This window comes from Capra hircus, chromosome 3 (genome assembly GCF_001704415.2).
Source record: "Capra hircus breed San Clemente chromosome 3, ASM170441v1, whole genome shotgun sequence".
Taxonomy (NCBI): Eukaryota; Metazoa; Chordata; class Mammalia; order Artiodactyla; family Bovidae; genus Capra; species Capra hircus.
This window is the reverse complement of record NC_030810.1, coordinates 36,580,845-36,595,655: the sequence shown is the minus strand read 5'-3', so window position 1 is coordinate 36,595,655 and position 14,811 is coordinate 36,580,845. Positions and strand designations below refer to the sequence as shown.

Genomic DNA, 14,811 nt, shown 5'->3' with positions numbered 1-14,811 from the left:
ATAAAAGGGGAACTTGTTATTACATGCTTCTAATTTAATAGAATTCTAGTTTAAAAAAATCAAAAGTTCATGGCTAAGACAGGATGGAGAAAACTGTTTATAAGTCTTTCATGCATTTTTAAATTGAGTTTTTGTGTTCCTAATTAATTTTAAAAAGGAAAATATTCATGTTTTATCTTCTATCATAATTCAAAAATGTTTTTTTTTCTTTTCATTATAATTCTAGGCTATGATGCCAATCTTCAGTTTCTTTTCTGGAAAAGTCCATTTTTATAGTATGTTCTTGGTGCCAACCTATTATAAAAAATTGAATTTTACAATGCAATTAAGAAAATGAATTGTGCATTTTGAATTATCATACCACAAACAGATCCAAATGTAATGAGAGATTTGCCTATTCTTGAGCTGTTGTCCTTAGGACTCTTAGGAATATCCATTTGTTTTATTACATGTTTGAAAAGGAGTCCCTTCCCAATTAATGACATGGTGCATGTAGACAAACTCAGTACACTGCAAAGAACTGCAGTAGGTAGGACGTCATTATAATTAGTTTCACCAGTAAAATACCTACCGTGCATTGATGCATGCTCAGTTGCATTTGACTCTTTTGCCACCCCATGGACTGCAGCCTGCCAGGCTCCTCTGTCCATGGGATTTTCCAGGCAAGAGTACTAGAGTAGGTTGCCATTTCCTCCTCCAAGGGATCTTTCTGATCCAGGGATCGAACTCACGTCTCTGGCATTGGCATGTATATTCTTTACCACTGAGCCACCTGGGAAGCCCAAGATACCTAATAGGCCTCTCCAAATATAACTTGGTCAAACTAAACTTGCCCACCCCTTGCCCAGAACTGCGCTTCCTGTAACTTTTTCAACTCACTTTATGGCAATTCCATCCTTCCAATTGCTCAGGTCAAAAATCTAGGTGTCATTGCTGATATCTCCAGTTTTTTTTTCCTCAACTCACATCTAACATGTCAGTAAATGCTGTCACCTTTACCTTTCAAATATTTCTCATCACCCCTACTGCCTCCCCAGGGGCTTCCCTGGTGGCTCAGTGGTAAAGAGTTCACCTGCTAACGCAGGAGCCATGGGTTCAATGCCGGGGTCTGGAAGATACCCTGGAGGAGGGCATGGTACCCACTCCCGTATTCTTGCCTGGAGAATCCTATGGACAGAGAAGCCTGGTGGGCTACAGTCCATAGCATTGCAAAGAGTTGGACATGACTGAAGCGACTGAGAATGCACTGCCCCTATATGGGTTCAGGTCACTGGCAGCTCTTGCCTGCAATACTGCGATGGTATGCCACCTCCCTTCCCCATGTTACTTTTGTCCACTGTACTTACTGGTCCCTAATTTACTAACTTACTTGCTCTCTGTTGTTTGTCCCCTCCCTCTAGAATGTAAATGCCACAAGGGAGGCGGATGGTCCGCTTTGTTCATTTTGGGTCCCTCTGCCTAGAATAGTGGCTGGCATGTAGAAGACACTCATATTTATTGATTTAAAATAAGCCTCATAACTAGTCCTCCTATTTTAATTCTTGCTCCATGAAGTCTATTTTCAGCAAAGCCTTCAAAGAGTTTATGTTAAAACCTAATTTGTGTCCCTCCTTTGCTCCCCATCTCAGAACAAATGCCAAAGTCCTAACAATGGCCCATAAGAACCTTCAACATTTGCTGCCTCCATGAGCCTGAGCCTCCCCTCTGCTCCCCAGCTCCCAGTCACATCCTTGTTCATCCACATTACCTCTCAGACATGGCCTCCCCCTACTTTCATTCATTCACTCATTATGGTCTCACCACACTGGCCTCTGGGTTTTGTTCCTCAAACACACAGGCTGGACTGGCTGATCCTCCTGCTCGGAAACTCTTCCCTCTACAGTCTCATGGCTCCTCCTCTTGCCTCTGCTGAACTTTGTTCAAACCTCCCCTTCTCAGACAGGCCTTCTCCGACCACCCTGTTTAGGTTGTATCCAACCCCCACTAATCCCAACCCCTCTGTGCTTCACTTTCCTACTACTGTATCAGCATCTCACATCACTCCTACCTATTATTATTTCATTCATCATCTTTCTTCCTTCTGTAAAATGAATGCTCTACAAATTCAGGGATTTTTCATCTTTTTCATTTCCTGCAGAATCCGAGCATCTACAACACTGCTTTGCACATAGTGGCTAGTCAATAACTATTTACTGAATGAATGAAAGAAGTGATATTCTCTCACCGGTCATCTAAAGCCAGTTAATCAGCAGAAGCAGAATCCATCCACTGTGAATCACCCTTACCAGCTATTCCTTCTGTGTGTCATGGTATCCTAAAGAGATCTGGCATAGTATATATCAATCTTCCTCCAAACATATCAACAACACGGATGTCCTCCTTGAGAGAACAGAACGGTTATTTCCACCTTCACTACTCTTTGTTTAGGCCTCTGGTAAGGACTTTTCCCATTAAAACATTATTTTATAGGCAAATATTTTCCCCCAAACCTGTCTTACCCTCGTTTTCCTGGTCGTAGCTACAAAGTTGCACATTGGTGCCAGAGGCAACTGATCAGTTTAAAAACACATAACTCTGCTTTAGGCTGGCACCCATCTGTATTTTATAAATGAGCATATTCAAAATGGTGTCTTGGACGTTGTCTACAGCACAGCACATCTGTCACCCTGCTTTGTCCTGACAACCTGTCTGTGACAGTGTGAAGAGCAGCTAGGGTTATTCTTGTTAACAGACACGGGAGTCCAGGCCCAGAAAAGTTGTCAGTAGAGGTGATTCCTACTTTCCTTTTTAAAACCTTATTTTATCACAAATCATCTTAAACCTCTCAATAGAAAACACTGTCCCAGGTTTTGAAAGACTCAATATCAGATATACTGTTTGGATGTTGAACATCTGTACTTAATACTACCCTGTCATGATGTTTCTTCTTCCTAAAGTTGAGCTCTAATAAACTGACAAAGATAAACAGGTGCCAACCATCCTGTGGTTGTAATTTCTAAGAATTAATGAAATGATATTTCTGCTCCAAATTTTTATCCAGTGGTAATCCAATGTCAGACACCCCCTCCTTCCACCCACAAGCTGGTTTCTGAGAAGAAGTTCTACCTTCTCCCTCAGGCTTGAAACATCAGAATGCTACCCCTAATTAGCTAAGAAGTCACTCCCTCCCAAAAAATCTCACCTGAGGTCCCACACCTGGACCCAACTCCCTCCCAAGTCCTCTTGTGGCACCGATGCACCCCTCTGTCCCGGTGCTGTCTGGGCGAGCTGCCTGTACCCCAGCTGTCTCCCACAGCAAACCTTGAGTTTCTTTGGAGAAGGGGGAATCATCTTTGTATCCCAAGCGGCTAACACAGTCCTTGGCACATGACAGATGCCTAATATATGCCTAATATATGAGGCATGAATAAATGAATGAAAGAAGGCAGTCTTCCCAGTGTGGGCTGGTGGGCTTTTAGATTTTTAATTTGAGAGGTTTCTCCTATACTGTAAATTACAGATTTCCCAGACTATCACTGTCTTAAAAATAAAGTAGAAGATAGCTGATATATTGCTCTGAAATAACATATTACTGTGAATTCAGCAAACCCCAGGAAAGACCAGAAACAGGGATAAAATTTATGATAATAAAAATCTTTCTATGCCATCAGTAGAACACTTGGTTTTGTCTACGTTCCTAGAATCCTAGGATTCAAAAAGTAGGTATAAAATTATTATGTAAATATCAAACTTTTGCTCCCCTTTCCTGAAATTCTTTTTCTAAAAATCTCTAAACCCTGTGCTAATGATCATGCAACCATATGAGCTGGATCTGCCAAGGCCTCCTCCACACCTCTTCCCATCATGTTAAATGAATGCTTGGGGCTGGGCACAAGAGGACAGTGGTTATATTCTCATACAAGGCATTAGATTCAATCCATAGAAGGAAGCCCGGGGAAGAGACTCAAAGGTACCAACCTGACTGAGGGGTTGAGTAGCTTCTACATGTCCTACAGACACGTTTCTTCATTAGCCTAGCCTGGGAGGCTTCCACCAGTTAAGAGTTTTGGTAAATAATGAAATGAAAGTGAAAGGGTTAGTTGCTCAGCTGTGTCTGACTCTGTGCCACCCCGTGGACTGCAGCCAACCAGACTCATCTGTCCATGGGATCCTCCAGGCAAGAATACTGGAGTGGGTTGCCATTCCCCTTCTCCAGGAGATCTTCCCAACCCAGGGGATAGAACCCAAGTCTCCTGCATGGTAGGCAGATTCTTTACTGTCTGAGCCAACAGATAAGCCCCTGGGAGATAATATAATGCTCCAATTTATTTGGTGGTGGTGTGGTGCTTATCGTGGCTGATTGCACATAACCTTGCCCAGCTAGGGATTACTGCCTATATTCGACAGATGAGGAAACTTGGGATTGGAAGGGAAACATAGCTACCAATGTGAAAGGTGGGGGTTTGAGCACTTATCCTTTAGACTTATTCTATGTAGAATAAGAATATTAAACAAGGTTTTCTGGAGAGCTCAGCCAATGTCCTGTACATATAGAGAGAAAAGCGGTACCATATGCACGAGTGGTACAACAGCACAGTAAGCATGCGGTTGCCAGCGTGTAAGTCAATATCCCGAGGAACCAGACTTAATGGAGTTTGAGGATGGTTATTCTCTGACTAGTTTGAAGATGTTACGTGAATACACAATAAGTAGGACTCACCTACAAGCTTCTACCTCTCAGAAGCTTCTTTTCTGAACTGAGCATCCAAGATCCTGATAGCAAGCCTAGTTTGCTTCCTATGTCATTGGACACTCAGGGTTTTCTCCTTTGTTGAACCACTTCTTACCAAGAGAAGTAAGCCTGCCCAGATTTTCCTCTAGACTCTCAGTCTTTTTGCTATAAAACCAGAATCCATGCACAATGCCACTCACTTCTGCGTGCATTATCAAAATGAATACATACTAGATAACCTGACTCTCACCCATACCCATGAGGGGCTCTAGATATCGGAAATCAGTATCCCCCACATTAAGTTCAATGAACACTGTATCAACAGAGGCTCATTTGTTCTCTTTGGCCCTCCTGTACTCAATACCACACTGTCCCCAACACCGAGAGGTTTGAATCGTCCTTCACTATATTCATCCAAATGGCTGTCCAAGCCCAGAGCTTATGTCTGGAAAAGAGCTCTTCCTGGGCTTTCTTCCATTCACTTTCCACAGCTGCTGCTCACATTCTTGATCTTACTGCTTCTTTCCTGGTCTGTGCTCACCTCTTCCTCTGTAGGTGCCTTGTGTCCAGCCTCACTTCCTGAAGACCTCCTCTCTGTAGGGACACTGTCACAGCTCTCATTCTTTCCTATGCCTTGATCCCCCCGCGGTGCTTTAGAGAAGGTGGTCGTCACACCCCCATCAAGATTAGGTAGTCCCATCCACTACCTGGGTGCCTGCAGCCACCACTCTTCCTGTCGTTATTTCAGGTATAATACAAGCCAAATTGATGTGTTCAACCTATTTCTATTCCCTTGTCATCTTAAAAATATCAGGAAATACCAGGAGAGTTGTTCTCTCTCTAATTTATCAAATAATCCTGTATTGTCTGATCACACTTCCCAGAGTATTCAGAGAAGAGCCAAGAGTTCTTTTCTCTTTCCTTCCAATTCCATCTTCCATCTCCTCCCTCTGCCAACCTTAGCTAGGCAACTGCCACGGCTACTAGCTCCGATCGTCTGCCAGGCTCTTATTGTTGGTGAATGTTCAATGTACACACCTTCGAATTGGTTACTTTGATCTAAACTTTTTTTTCTATTTGATGGATGAGGTACCTAGCCTTTGTAGGTCATCATATGCATTTCTCTTGGATTGCAAGTTACTGGAAGGCAGGGCTCTACCAAAGTATGAGGAATTTTTGCTAATAAGATTCATACAGGTAGATGTTGTTTGATGATCATGAGAATAACATTCAAAGCCACTCAAATAATATGCAACACTGAATAATTCATATTTTGACTTTCAGTCCTGCACATGTAGTTATACGATTTTATCCACCCAAACACCCAGTGATTTTCACACTTGGTATAGTTGGTGGTACCCTAGAGTAGTACCTGCTTTGATCTGGTCTTGGTTCTACAAACTCATGCTACAACCATCACCGGGGATCATGCCTTTCACTAAAGCCTATGCAGTGAGGGGCCAAGCTGAGATGTGGATTCAAGTGCACAGAGCTTTGTAAGTGACCGGCGCCTTGTCTCAGCCATACTTACTTGGTGAGGTGGGGGAGGCTGCGCCTCCTTCTGTTGACGTGGTCGGAGGCTTTGTGTCTGGCACCGGCAGGGGCACAGGCCTGGCCATCGGTGGTGGCGGTGGTGGTGGCAACATGGGGGTGGGAAGGAATGGGTTGTGCACTTTGCCTTGGCTACTCCCGTTGGGCTGCCGGGATGGGAACAAAACAAAGCATGCACAGGAAAAAGAAGACACAGAGAAGAACCATTAGCTGCTTCTGAAAACAAAGGATTCGTTTAGCGTTAGGCACATTTTATGCAAATTACTAAGTATTCTAGCTGCTTGAATTCTTCCATAAGAGCATATGGATGACGAAATGTAGGTTGTTCTTAAGACATTCCACAAAAGTACAGTCTAGGCACAAATGCTCCACGTATCCTAAACTTATCTCTTGAATTACTTTGACCTTCTTTGCATCTGATTCTATGAAAGGACCTGTCAACTTGGGCTTGGAATGCTTTGATCCAGTACTAACTGTGATCTTTGTCATCATTCTCATGATTATTAGATATTAATTTAATTTATAAGTATTTTATAGAATGCGGAATTATTCCATCATGCCTATTTATATAGATATAATGAAGTTTCCTAAATATGCATTTGAGATTAAAAAAATATTTTATTTTCACTCTTCAAAGTTGATATTATATAACATTTAATAAATATGTTAAGTGAACATAAAAAATTTCTTTCACATATTGTATAACATCAGGCACAGAAACTTTAGAATTCAGCTGTCAAAATTCTGCTAAGGAAAAATATCACTTCTAATTTTGATTTAAATTATATAAGCATATGCCATAAGAGTCATATTTATTTGGCTGCCTGATGTTTGAACAACCAAGTAACAGCTCTTTAACAAAAGAAAAGTTTTCTTCTGAAGAAAGCAATAAAATCCATTTATTTTCAAGTTTTTCGACATAGTCCCATGAAGAGACCTGCCTTAAACCCTATAAAATTTTGATCAAAATGCAAAACTGGGCATTTGACAGTTATACAGGATGATGTCAGGACTATTAAAAAAGAAGTTAGAAATCTGAAAGTCAGATGCTTGATGCTGGTGATCAGTCTTTTCATGGCTTCCCAAGTGGCCTTTCTGCCTCCGGTCTTCAGTGACATCGTTCACTCAGCAATAACATCTCCTATTTCAGCTCTAGTCCTGAATCAAAATTCAGTTGAAGGAGATGCTGCTGTCCTAGGCTTTTAAGTTTAAGCTTAATAATTCTGCAGAGGAAGTCTCACTCCCTCATCAACATTCACTTATATATTTAGTATTGTTCCTCAAAGACAATCTCATCTGACAGTCAGAATGTTGTGCTTTCTTGCCAACCAACTTGCCTGCGTGTTATTTCTGAGTGGGCTAAAAGTCCATAAGTGAATGCTTTAGAATAAGCCAAGCAAATGAATACACAAGCAAAAAGAAAAAAGGCTCCATATTGATTTGTTGTCTAGACAGAAATGTATCTGCTAACACATCACCAGACATTAGTCAAAGCTGCCTTTTCTGTCTCAGATATGCAGAATCAGGTATTTCTTCAAGCAAGGAAATCAGTGATAGAATGGTGTGATAAAATATTCTAGATTAGGCAATCATAATTATGGTTCATCTGTGGCTTCATGTGCAGTTATTAGGATAAAGGGAAAATTACATTTGGCTTTACGCTGTTCATTATTTCCAATTTATTATTATTGGCCTTGGGATATAGCTATCCATTGTAAACATTTGGTTCTACATTTGAAACAAAATTTGTGATTTTTGAAAAACGGGAGGGGAGTCTGATGGAGAATGGATACATGTATATATATGGCTGAGTCCCTTCGCTGTTCACCTGAAACTATCATAACATTGTTAATCGGCTATGTCCCAATACAAAATAAAAAGTTTTTAAAAAAATCACTTTTACATTAGGAATATTGTTTCAGTTTGTGATTTAGCTTATTTGAGAAAAAAAATTAAAATTCATTCAAATCTATCTAGACTGTTTAGCTTTATACAAAGATAAGTGGGAAAGATACCTACTTACAGAAATAGCAAACTATAATAAACTACTTCGAGCATCTTGAGTTCAAGTATTGGTCAACTTGATGTAAAGTGTTAGAAGACTATTTTTAAAAAATATCAACTTAGCTGATCTGAAACATCTGTGCCCTCTCCTCTCCCTACCACTCAAAATCATTATTTAAAATTATTTGGTCTTTCTATTTTGTTAACTGTGTGAGCCCTTGGGTTAGTGTGCAGGAGGTGGAATTATCTGCCTACAGACCTTAGAAGGTTATACAGTTCACCCTTAAGATGATTTATATCCATAAACTTGACAGTTGCGAAGTTAACACAAACACTGTTTTTAAATCCCGGCCAATCCCTCTTAGAGTAAGTTAACTTTCCCACAATCTAGAATAAATATGACATTTGCCTGTAGTCAGTCAGCACAACATTGGAGTACCACGTCACAGGGTCATAAGGTCTCCCCTTGTTATTTTTACATTTGGTTAATATTTCTAAAGAAATTGAGAAAAAAAAAGAATTTTCCTTACATTGAGGAACCCCACCTGTCCAGCCTGCTGACCAGCATCAGGGCAGACAAGTTGGACAAACTCTTTCAGCGTCTCCTGAGGGTGATAGCGGATGGCTGGGTGAGAGAAGTAAGGCCCGGGCTGCTGGATGATGGGTGATGTCGGAAAATGAAGAGTCGATGGTGTCGCGTGTGGACTTGCTGTAGGAAAACAAAACATCAGAGTTAACAGAGAAAGACTTGCTTTGCCACAGCATTTAAACCAGATTCAACTTCCTCTTAAAATGTCTTCTCCTGCCTCAATTCATAGTAACTGCTCGTGTGACAGCATTTAATACTGGAGAGGTCTGATAGATTTTCTCCTTAAAGCTCTAAGACAAACATGGAGGTTAGATTCGGGTAGAGTTTCAAGCTGTCCTTCTATTTTCAGTGGACATGAGTTATAAAGGCATTAATAATCCTTGGTGAAGCTGAAGATTATTCATTACCTTAAGAGCCTTTTTAATGAAGCAGGCAATAAAAATTGTATTTAGTAGATTAGCCCTGATTTAACTGACATTACATATGACAAATTCTGGTTTGCACATATGGATCCCCTTTCATGCTGAGCATTCCATAGACAATAATTCATTGTTAAAGCTCTTATACACCCTTTCAAGGAAATTTCTAGGGACTAATTCAGGATGAAATTTTTTTGAAGTCTGTAGTAAATGATCACTTAATGAACCCAGGCAATTTGGGTGCCTCACTTTACACACAAGGTTTCAAAGCCAAACTCTGAAAGGCATAGATGTTAGTTAGAGCAGGGAAACACCCAGGCAGAGGAGATAGGCAGTGACCCCTGCTAAATTGCTAGCCCTCTGCTCATACAAACTGATGAAAGACTCAGACAACTATCACTCCCTTATATCTGAACCTATATATTGAGTTTCACTGATATAGGAAGAATATTGTATTAGGCTAAAAAACTGTATGTGAAGTGCTTAATAATCCTGCCTTGGAAGACTTCTGCCCTTGACGTGGAAGGGTGATTGGTAAAGCCTACTTTAGGATAAGAAGAGCATGTGGGAAGGGCTGAAGACACACACCAAATAACACCAACATGGCAGCTCTCATCTCCCAAAGAGGACCAGAGAGACATCTCCCAAGTAGAAGCAGATGAGAGCATTTATTTTTCCTTACTTCTTGCAGTTTAAATCTTTAAACCCAAGGAGCCCCTGCAAAGTGGAAACAAATGAATACCCAAATATTTGGAAAGTAAGACTTTCCTAACATTGAGAATGACTCAATAAAACTGAAGAGCAATTAAGCAAGACTGGCCACACTTTCTACCACCATTTGATTAGTAAGTCTGAGGACTGTCAAAAAAGGATGCATCTCTATTGATCCCTGGATATGGGTTCTTTGTTCTCTACTGTATCTGTAGGACTGGGGCATTTTCTTACTAATAATTGGGAGTGGTAAGAACTCTGAGGTCTTGAGTGGCATCTGTAGTTTTTCAAGAGTAGAAACAGGAGTTTGGAATGGGAGCAACAGTCCAGTCCATATCATGCAGATGACTTGATAAGATTCCTTCATTCATGCAACCTTTAATCTATCCAAAAATATTCCTAGGCTCTTACTACAGGCTTGGGATACAACATTGAGATGACACAAAGTTGTTTTCAGTCCTACAATTGAGGGCATCTTGAATAAAACCAATTGTATTGGCTCTTCTCTCTTCACCATCTTAGTAAATAGTTTCTCCATCCATTTAATAGATTCACTGTCATATCCCCAGAACAGTGTCTGGAACTCAGTAAATATCTGCTGATGGTACAATGAATGATCAGATATATCAGTGGTACAGAAATTAATAAAGTGGCCATACAAATAAATATAAACTTAAAAAATTTTTCCCAGTAAAAACTCATGGAGCTTATAGAAAAACTGGTAAAACGTAGGATTTAATGTGGGCTCAGTCACTTCAGTCATGTCTAACTCTTTGGAATCCTATGGACTGTAGCCTGCCAGGTTCCTTGGTCCATGGGATTTTCCAGGCAAGAATACTGGAGTGGGTTGCCATGTCCTACTCCAGGGGATCTTCCCAACTCAGGGATCAAACCTGTGTTCTCTTATGTCTCCTGCATTGGCAGGCAGGTTCTTTACCATTAGCACCATCTGGGAAGCCCAGGACTTAACACACTGGATGATAAATCTTGAAATCCATTATATAATCTCTGAGTTAAAATCTGCAGCTAGAAAGTTAAATGACTTTAGCCATCTCTTGCGATGCAAAAAACTTTAAAGAACCCAAGGAATTTTTTCATCTAATATGGTATGCTCGTCTTTGCTGGTAGAAAGAAACTTTCACCCAGTGGCCTGTATTTGACCAAATAGTTTCTAGTTAGAGATGGAATGTGGCATTTCCCAAATGAGGCTGGGAATGTACTGAGCACAATGAAATGATACACTCAACTTTTGCAGCATAACAAACACAAAGGTGGCACCTCCATTGTCAAGAGCCTACAGGAAGCAGACCTTAATAATAAAGTGGCAATGCTTCAGGTGCTCAAGTGGAAAGTGATGAATGGTTGTGAGATTATGAAATTGTTGTGGCCAGCAGAGAATGCTGTCCAAGGGAAAAAATTACTTGAGCAAAGACTGGACAGATAAAAGTTAAAGAAACCTGATAGAGGAAATATTTTAACGGGACCATGAAATTCCTCCCTTAATTGTTTAATCAACACCCTTGCCCTTTCTGTTGCTGTTGTTCTTGTTGATAAATATGTAAAAGAAAATCATTAACAACTAAAATGTAGACCTTAGTTTCTTGGTTCAGTTCAGTTCATTCGCTCAGTCGTGTCTGACTCTTTGTGACACCATGAACTGCAGCACGCCAGGCCCCTCTGTCCACCACCAACTCCTGGAGTTCACTCAAACTCATGTCCATTGAGTCAATGATGCCATCCAGTCATCTCATCCTCTCATCCGCTTCTCCTCCTGCCCCCAATCCCTCCCAGCATCAGGGTCTTTTCCAATGAGTCAACTCTTTGCATGAGGTGGCCAAAGTATTGGAGTTTCAGCTTCAGCATCAGTCCTTCCAAAGAACACTCAGGACAGATCTTTAGAATGGACTAGTTGGATCTCCCTGTAGTCCACGGGACTCTCAAGAGTCTTCTTCAACACCACAGTTCAAAAGCATCAATTCCTCAGCACTCAGCTTTCTTCACAGTCCAACTCTCATATCCATACATGACTACTGGAAAAACCATAGCGGGACCTTTGTTGACAAATAATGTCTCTGCTTTTTAATATGCTATCTAGGTTGGTCATAGCTTTCCTTCCAAGGAGTAAGCGTCCTTTAATTTCATGGCTGCAATTACCATCTGCAGTGATTTTGGAGCCCAAAAAAATAAAGTCTGTCACTGTTTCCACTGTTTCCACATCTATTTCCCATGAAGTGATGGGACTGGATGCCATGATCTTCGTTTTCTGAATGTGGAGCTTTAAGCCAACTTTTTTACTCTCCTCCTCTTTCACTTTCATCAAGAGGCTTTTTAGCTCCTCTTCACTTTCTGCCATAAGGGTGGTGTCATCTGCATATCTGAGGTTACTGATATTTCTCCCAGCAATCATGACTCCAGCTTGTGCTTCTTCCAGCCCAGCATTTCTCATGATGTACTCTGCATAGAAGTTAAATAAGCAGGGTGACAATATATAGCCTTGATGTACTCCTTTTCCTATTTGGAACCAGTCTGTTGTTCCATGTCCTGTTCTAGCTGTTGCTTCCTGACCTGCATATAGGTTTCTCAAGAGGCAGGTCAGCTGTTCTGGTATTCCCATCTCTTCCAGAATTTTCCACAGTTGATTGTGATCCACACAGTGAAAGACTGTGGCATAGTCAATAAAGCATAAATAGATGTATTTCTGGAACTCTCTTGCTTTTTTGATGATCCAGTGGATGTTGGCAATTTGATCTCTGGTTCCTCTGCCTTTTCTAAAACCAGCTTGAATATCAGGAAGTTCACGGTTCATGTATTGCTGAAGCCTGGCTTGGAGAACTTGGGACATTACTTTATTAGCGTGTGAGATGAATGCAATTGTGCAGTAGTTTGAGCATTCTTTGGCATTGCCTTTCTTTGGGAATGGAATGAAAACTGACCTTTTCCAGTCCTGTGGCCACTGCTGAGTTTTCCAAATTGCTAACATATTGAGTGCAGCACTTTGACAGCATCATCTTTCAGGATTTGAAATAGCTCAACTGGAATTCCATCACCTCCACTAGCTTTGTTCATAGTGATGCTTTCTAAGGCCCACTTGACCACATTTCAGGATGTCTGGCTCTACATGAGTGATCACACCATCGTGATTATCTTGGTCGTGAAGATCTTTTTTGTACAGTTCTTCCGTGTGTTCTTGCCACCTCTTCTTAATATCTTCTGCTTCTGTTAGGTCCATACCATACCATTTTGGTCCGCTGGCTGTGACGGACTGCGCAGAAGCGCAGGGAAGCTTGGCTGAGAGGAGCTTCCCCTCACCCAAGGTCAGGGGCAGGGGCCGGGAGGAGCTACCCCACACCCGAAGTCAGAGGTGGCGGCCGGGAGGAGCTACCCACGCCCAAGGTCAGGGGCGGGGGCTGAGAGGAGCAACCCCATGTCCAAGGAACAGTGGCTGCGTGGGCGCAGGAGGGCCGAGAGGAGCTACTCCAAGTTCCAGGTCAGGAGGGGCAGCGGTGAGGAGATACCCCTCGTCCAAGGTAAGGAGCAGTGGCTGTGCTTTCCTGGAGCAGCCGTGAAGAGATACCCCACGCCCAAGGTAAGAGAAACCCAAATAAGATGGTAGGTGTTGTGAGAGGCATCAGAGCGCAGACACACTGAAACCATAACCACAGAAAACTAGCCAATCTGATCACACGGACCACAGCCTTGTCTAACTCAATGAAACTAAGTCATGCCATGTGGGCCCACCCAAGATGGATGGGTCATGGTGGAGGTCTGACAGAATGTGGTCCATTGGAGAAGGGAATGGCAAACCACTTCAGTATTCTTGCCTTGAGAACCATGAACAGCATGAAAAGGCAAAATGATAGGATACCAAAAGGGGAACTCCCGGGGTTGGTAGGTGCCCAATATGCTACTGGAGATCAGTGGAGAAATAACTCCAGAAAGAATGAAGGGATGGAGCCAAAGCAAAAACAATACCCACTTGTGGATGTGACTGGTGATAGAAGTAAGGTCCGATGCTGTAAACAGCAATATTGCATAGGAACCTGGAATGTCAGGTCCATGAATCAAGGCAAATTGGAAGTGGTCAAATAGGAGATGGCAAGAGTGAACATCAACATTCTAGGAATCAGCGAACTAAAATGGACTGGAATGGGTGAATTTAACTCAGATGATCATTATATCTATTACTGCGGGCAGGAATCCCTTAGAAGAAATGGAGTTGCCATCATGGTCAACAAGAGAGTCCAAAATGCAGTACTTGGATGCAATCTCAAAAATGACAGAATGATCTATGTTCGTTTCCAAGGCAAACCATTCAGTATCACATTAATCCAAGTCTATGCCCCAACCAGTAATGCTGAAGAAGCTGAAGTTGAATGGTTCTATGAAGACCTACAAGACCTTTCAGAACTAACACCCAAAAAAGATGTCCTTTTCATTATAGCGGACTGGAATGCAAAGGTAGGAAGTCAAGAAACACCTGGAGTAACAGGCAAATTTGGCCTTGGAATACGGAATGAAGCAGGGCAAAGGCTAATAGAGTTTTGCCAAGAGAACGCACTGGTCATAGCAAACACCCTCTTCCAACAACACAAGAGAAGACTCTACACATGGACATCACCAGATGGCCAACACCAAAATCAGATTGATTCTATTCTTTGCAGCCAAAAATGGAGAAGCTCTATACAGTCAGCAAAAACAAGACTGGGAGCTGACTGTGGCTCAGATCATGAAGTCCTTACTGCCAGATTCAGACTTAAATTGAAGAAAGTAGGGAAAACCACTAGACCATTCAGGTATGACCTAAATCAAATCCCTTATGATTAAAC

General features: G+C 41.7%; 1 protein-coding gene across 3 annotated transcripts in view; it reads right to left on the bottom strand.

Moving 5' to 3' along the window:
* Positions 1–14,811, bottom strand: part of NFIA (nuclear factor I A) — a 401,134-nt gene that overhangs the window by 55,637 nt on the left and 330,686 nt on the right. For 2 of the 3 annotated variants that reach the window (XM_005678336.3, XM_005678338.3), the window contains exons 8-9: positions 8,797–8,975; positions 6,243–6,408 (exon numbers count right to left, since the gene is read on the bottom strand). In XM_005678336.3, coding sequence (XP_005678393.3) covers positions 6,243–6,408; positions 8,797–8,975 — 345 coding nt within the window. The remainder of the gene's footprint in view (positions 1–6,242; positions 6,409–8,796; positions 8,976–14,811) is intronic. The other variant, XM_005678337.3, reaches the window with a different exon arrangement.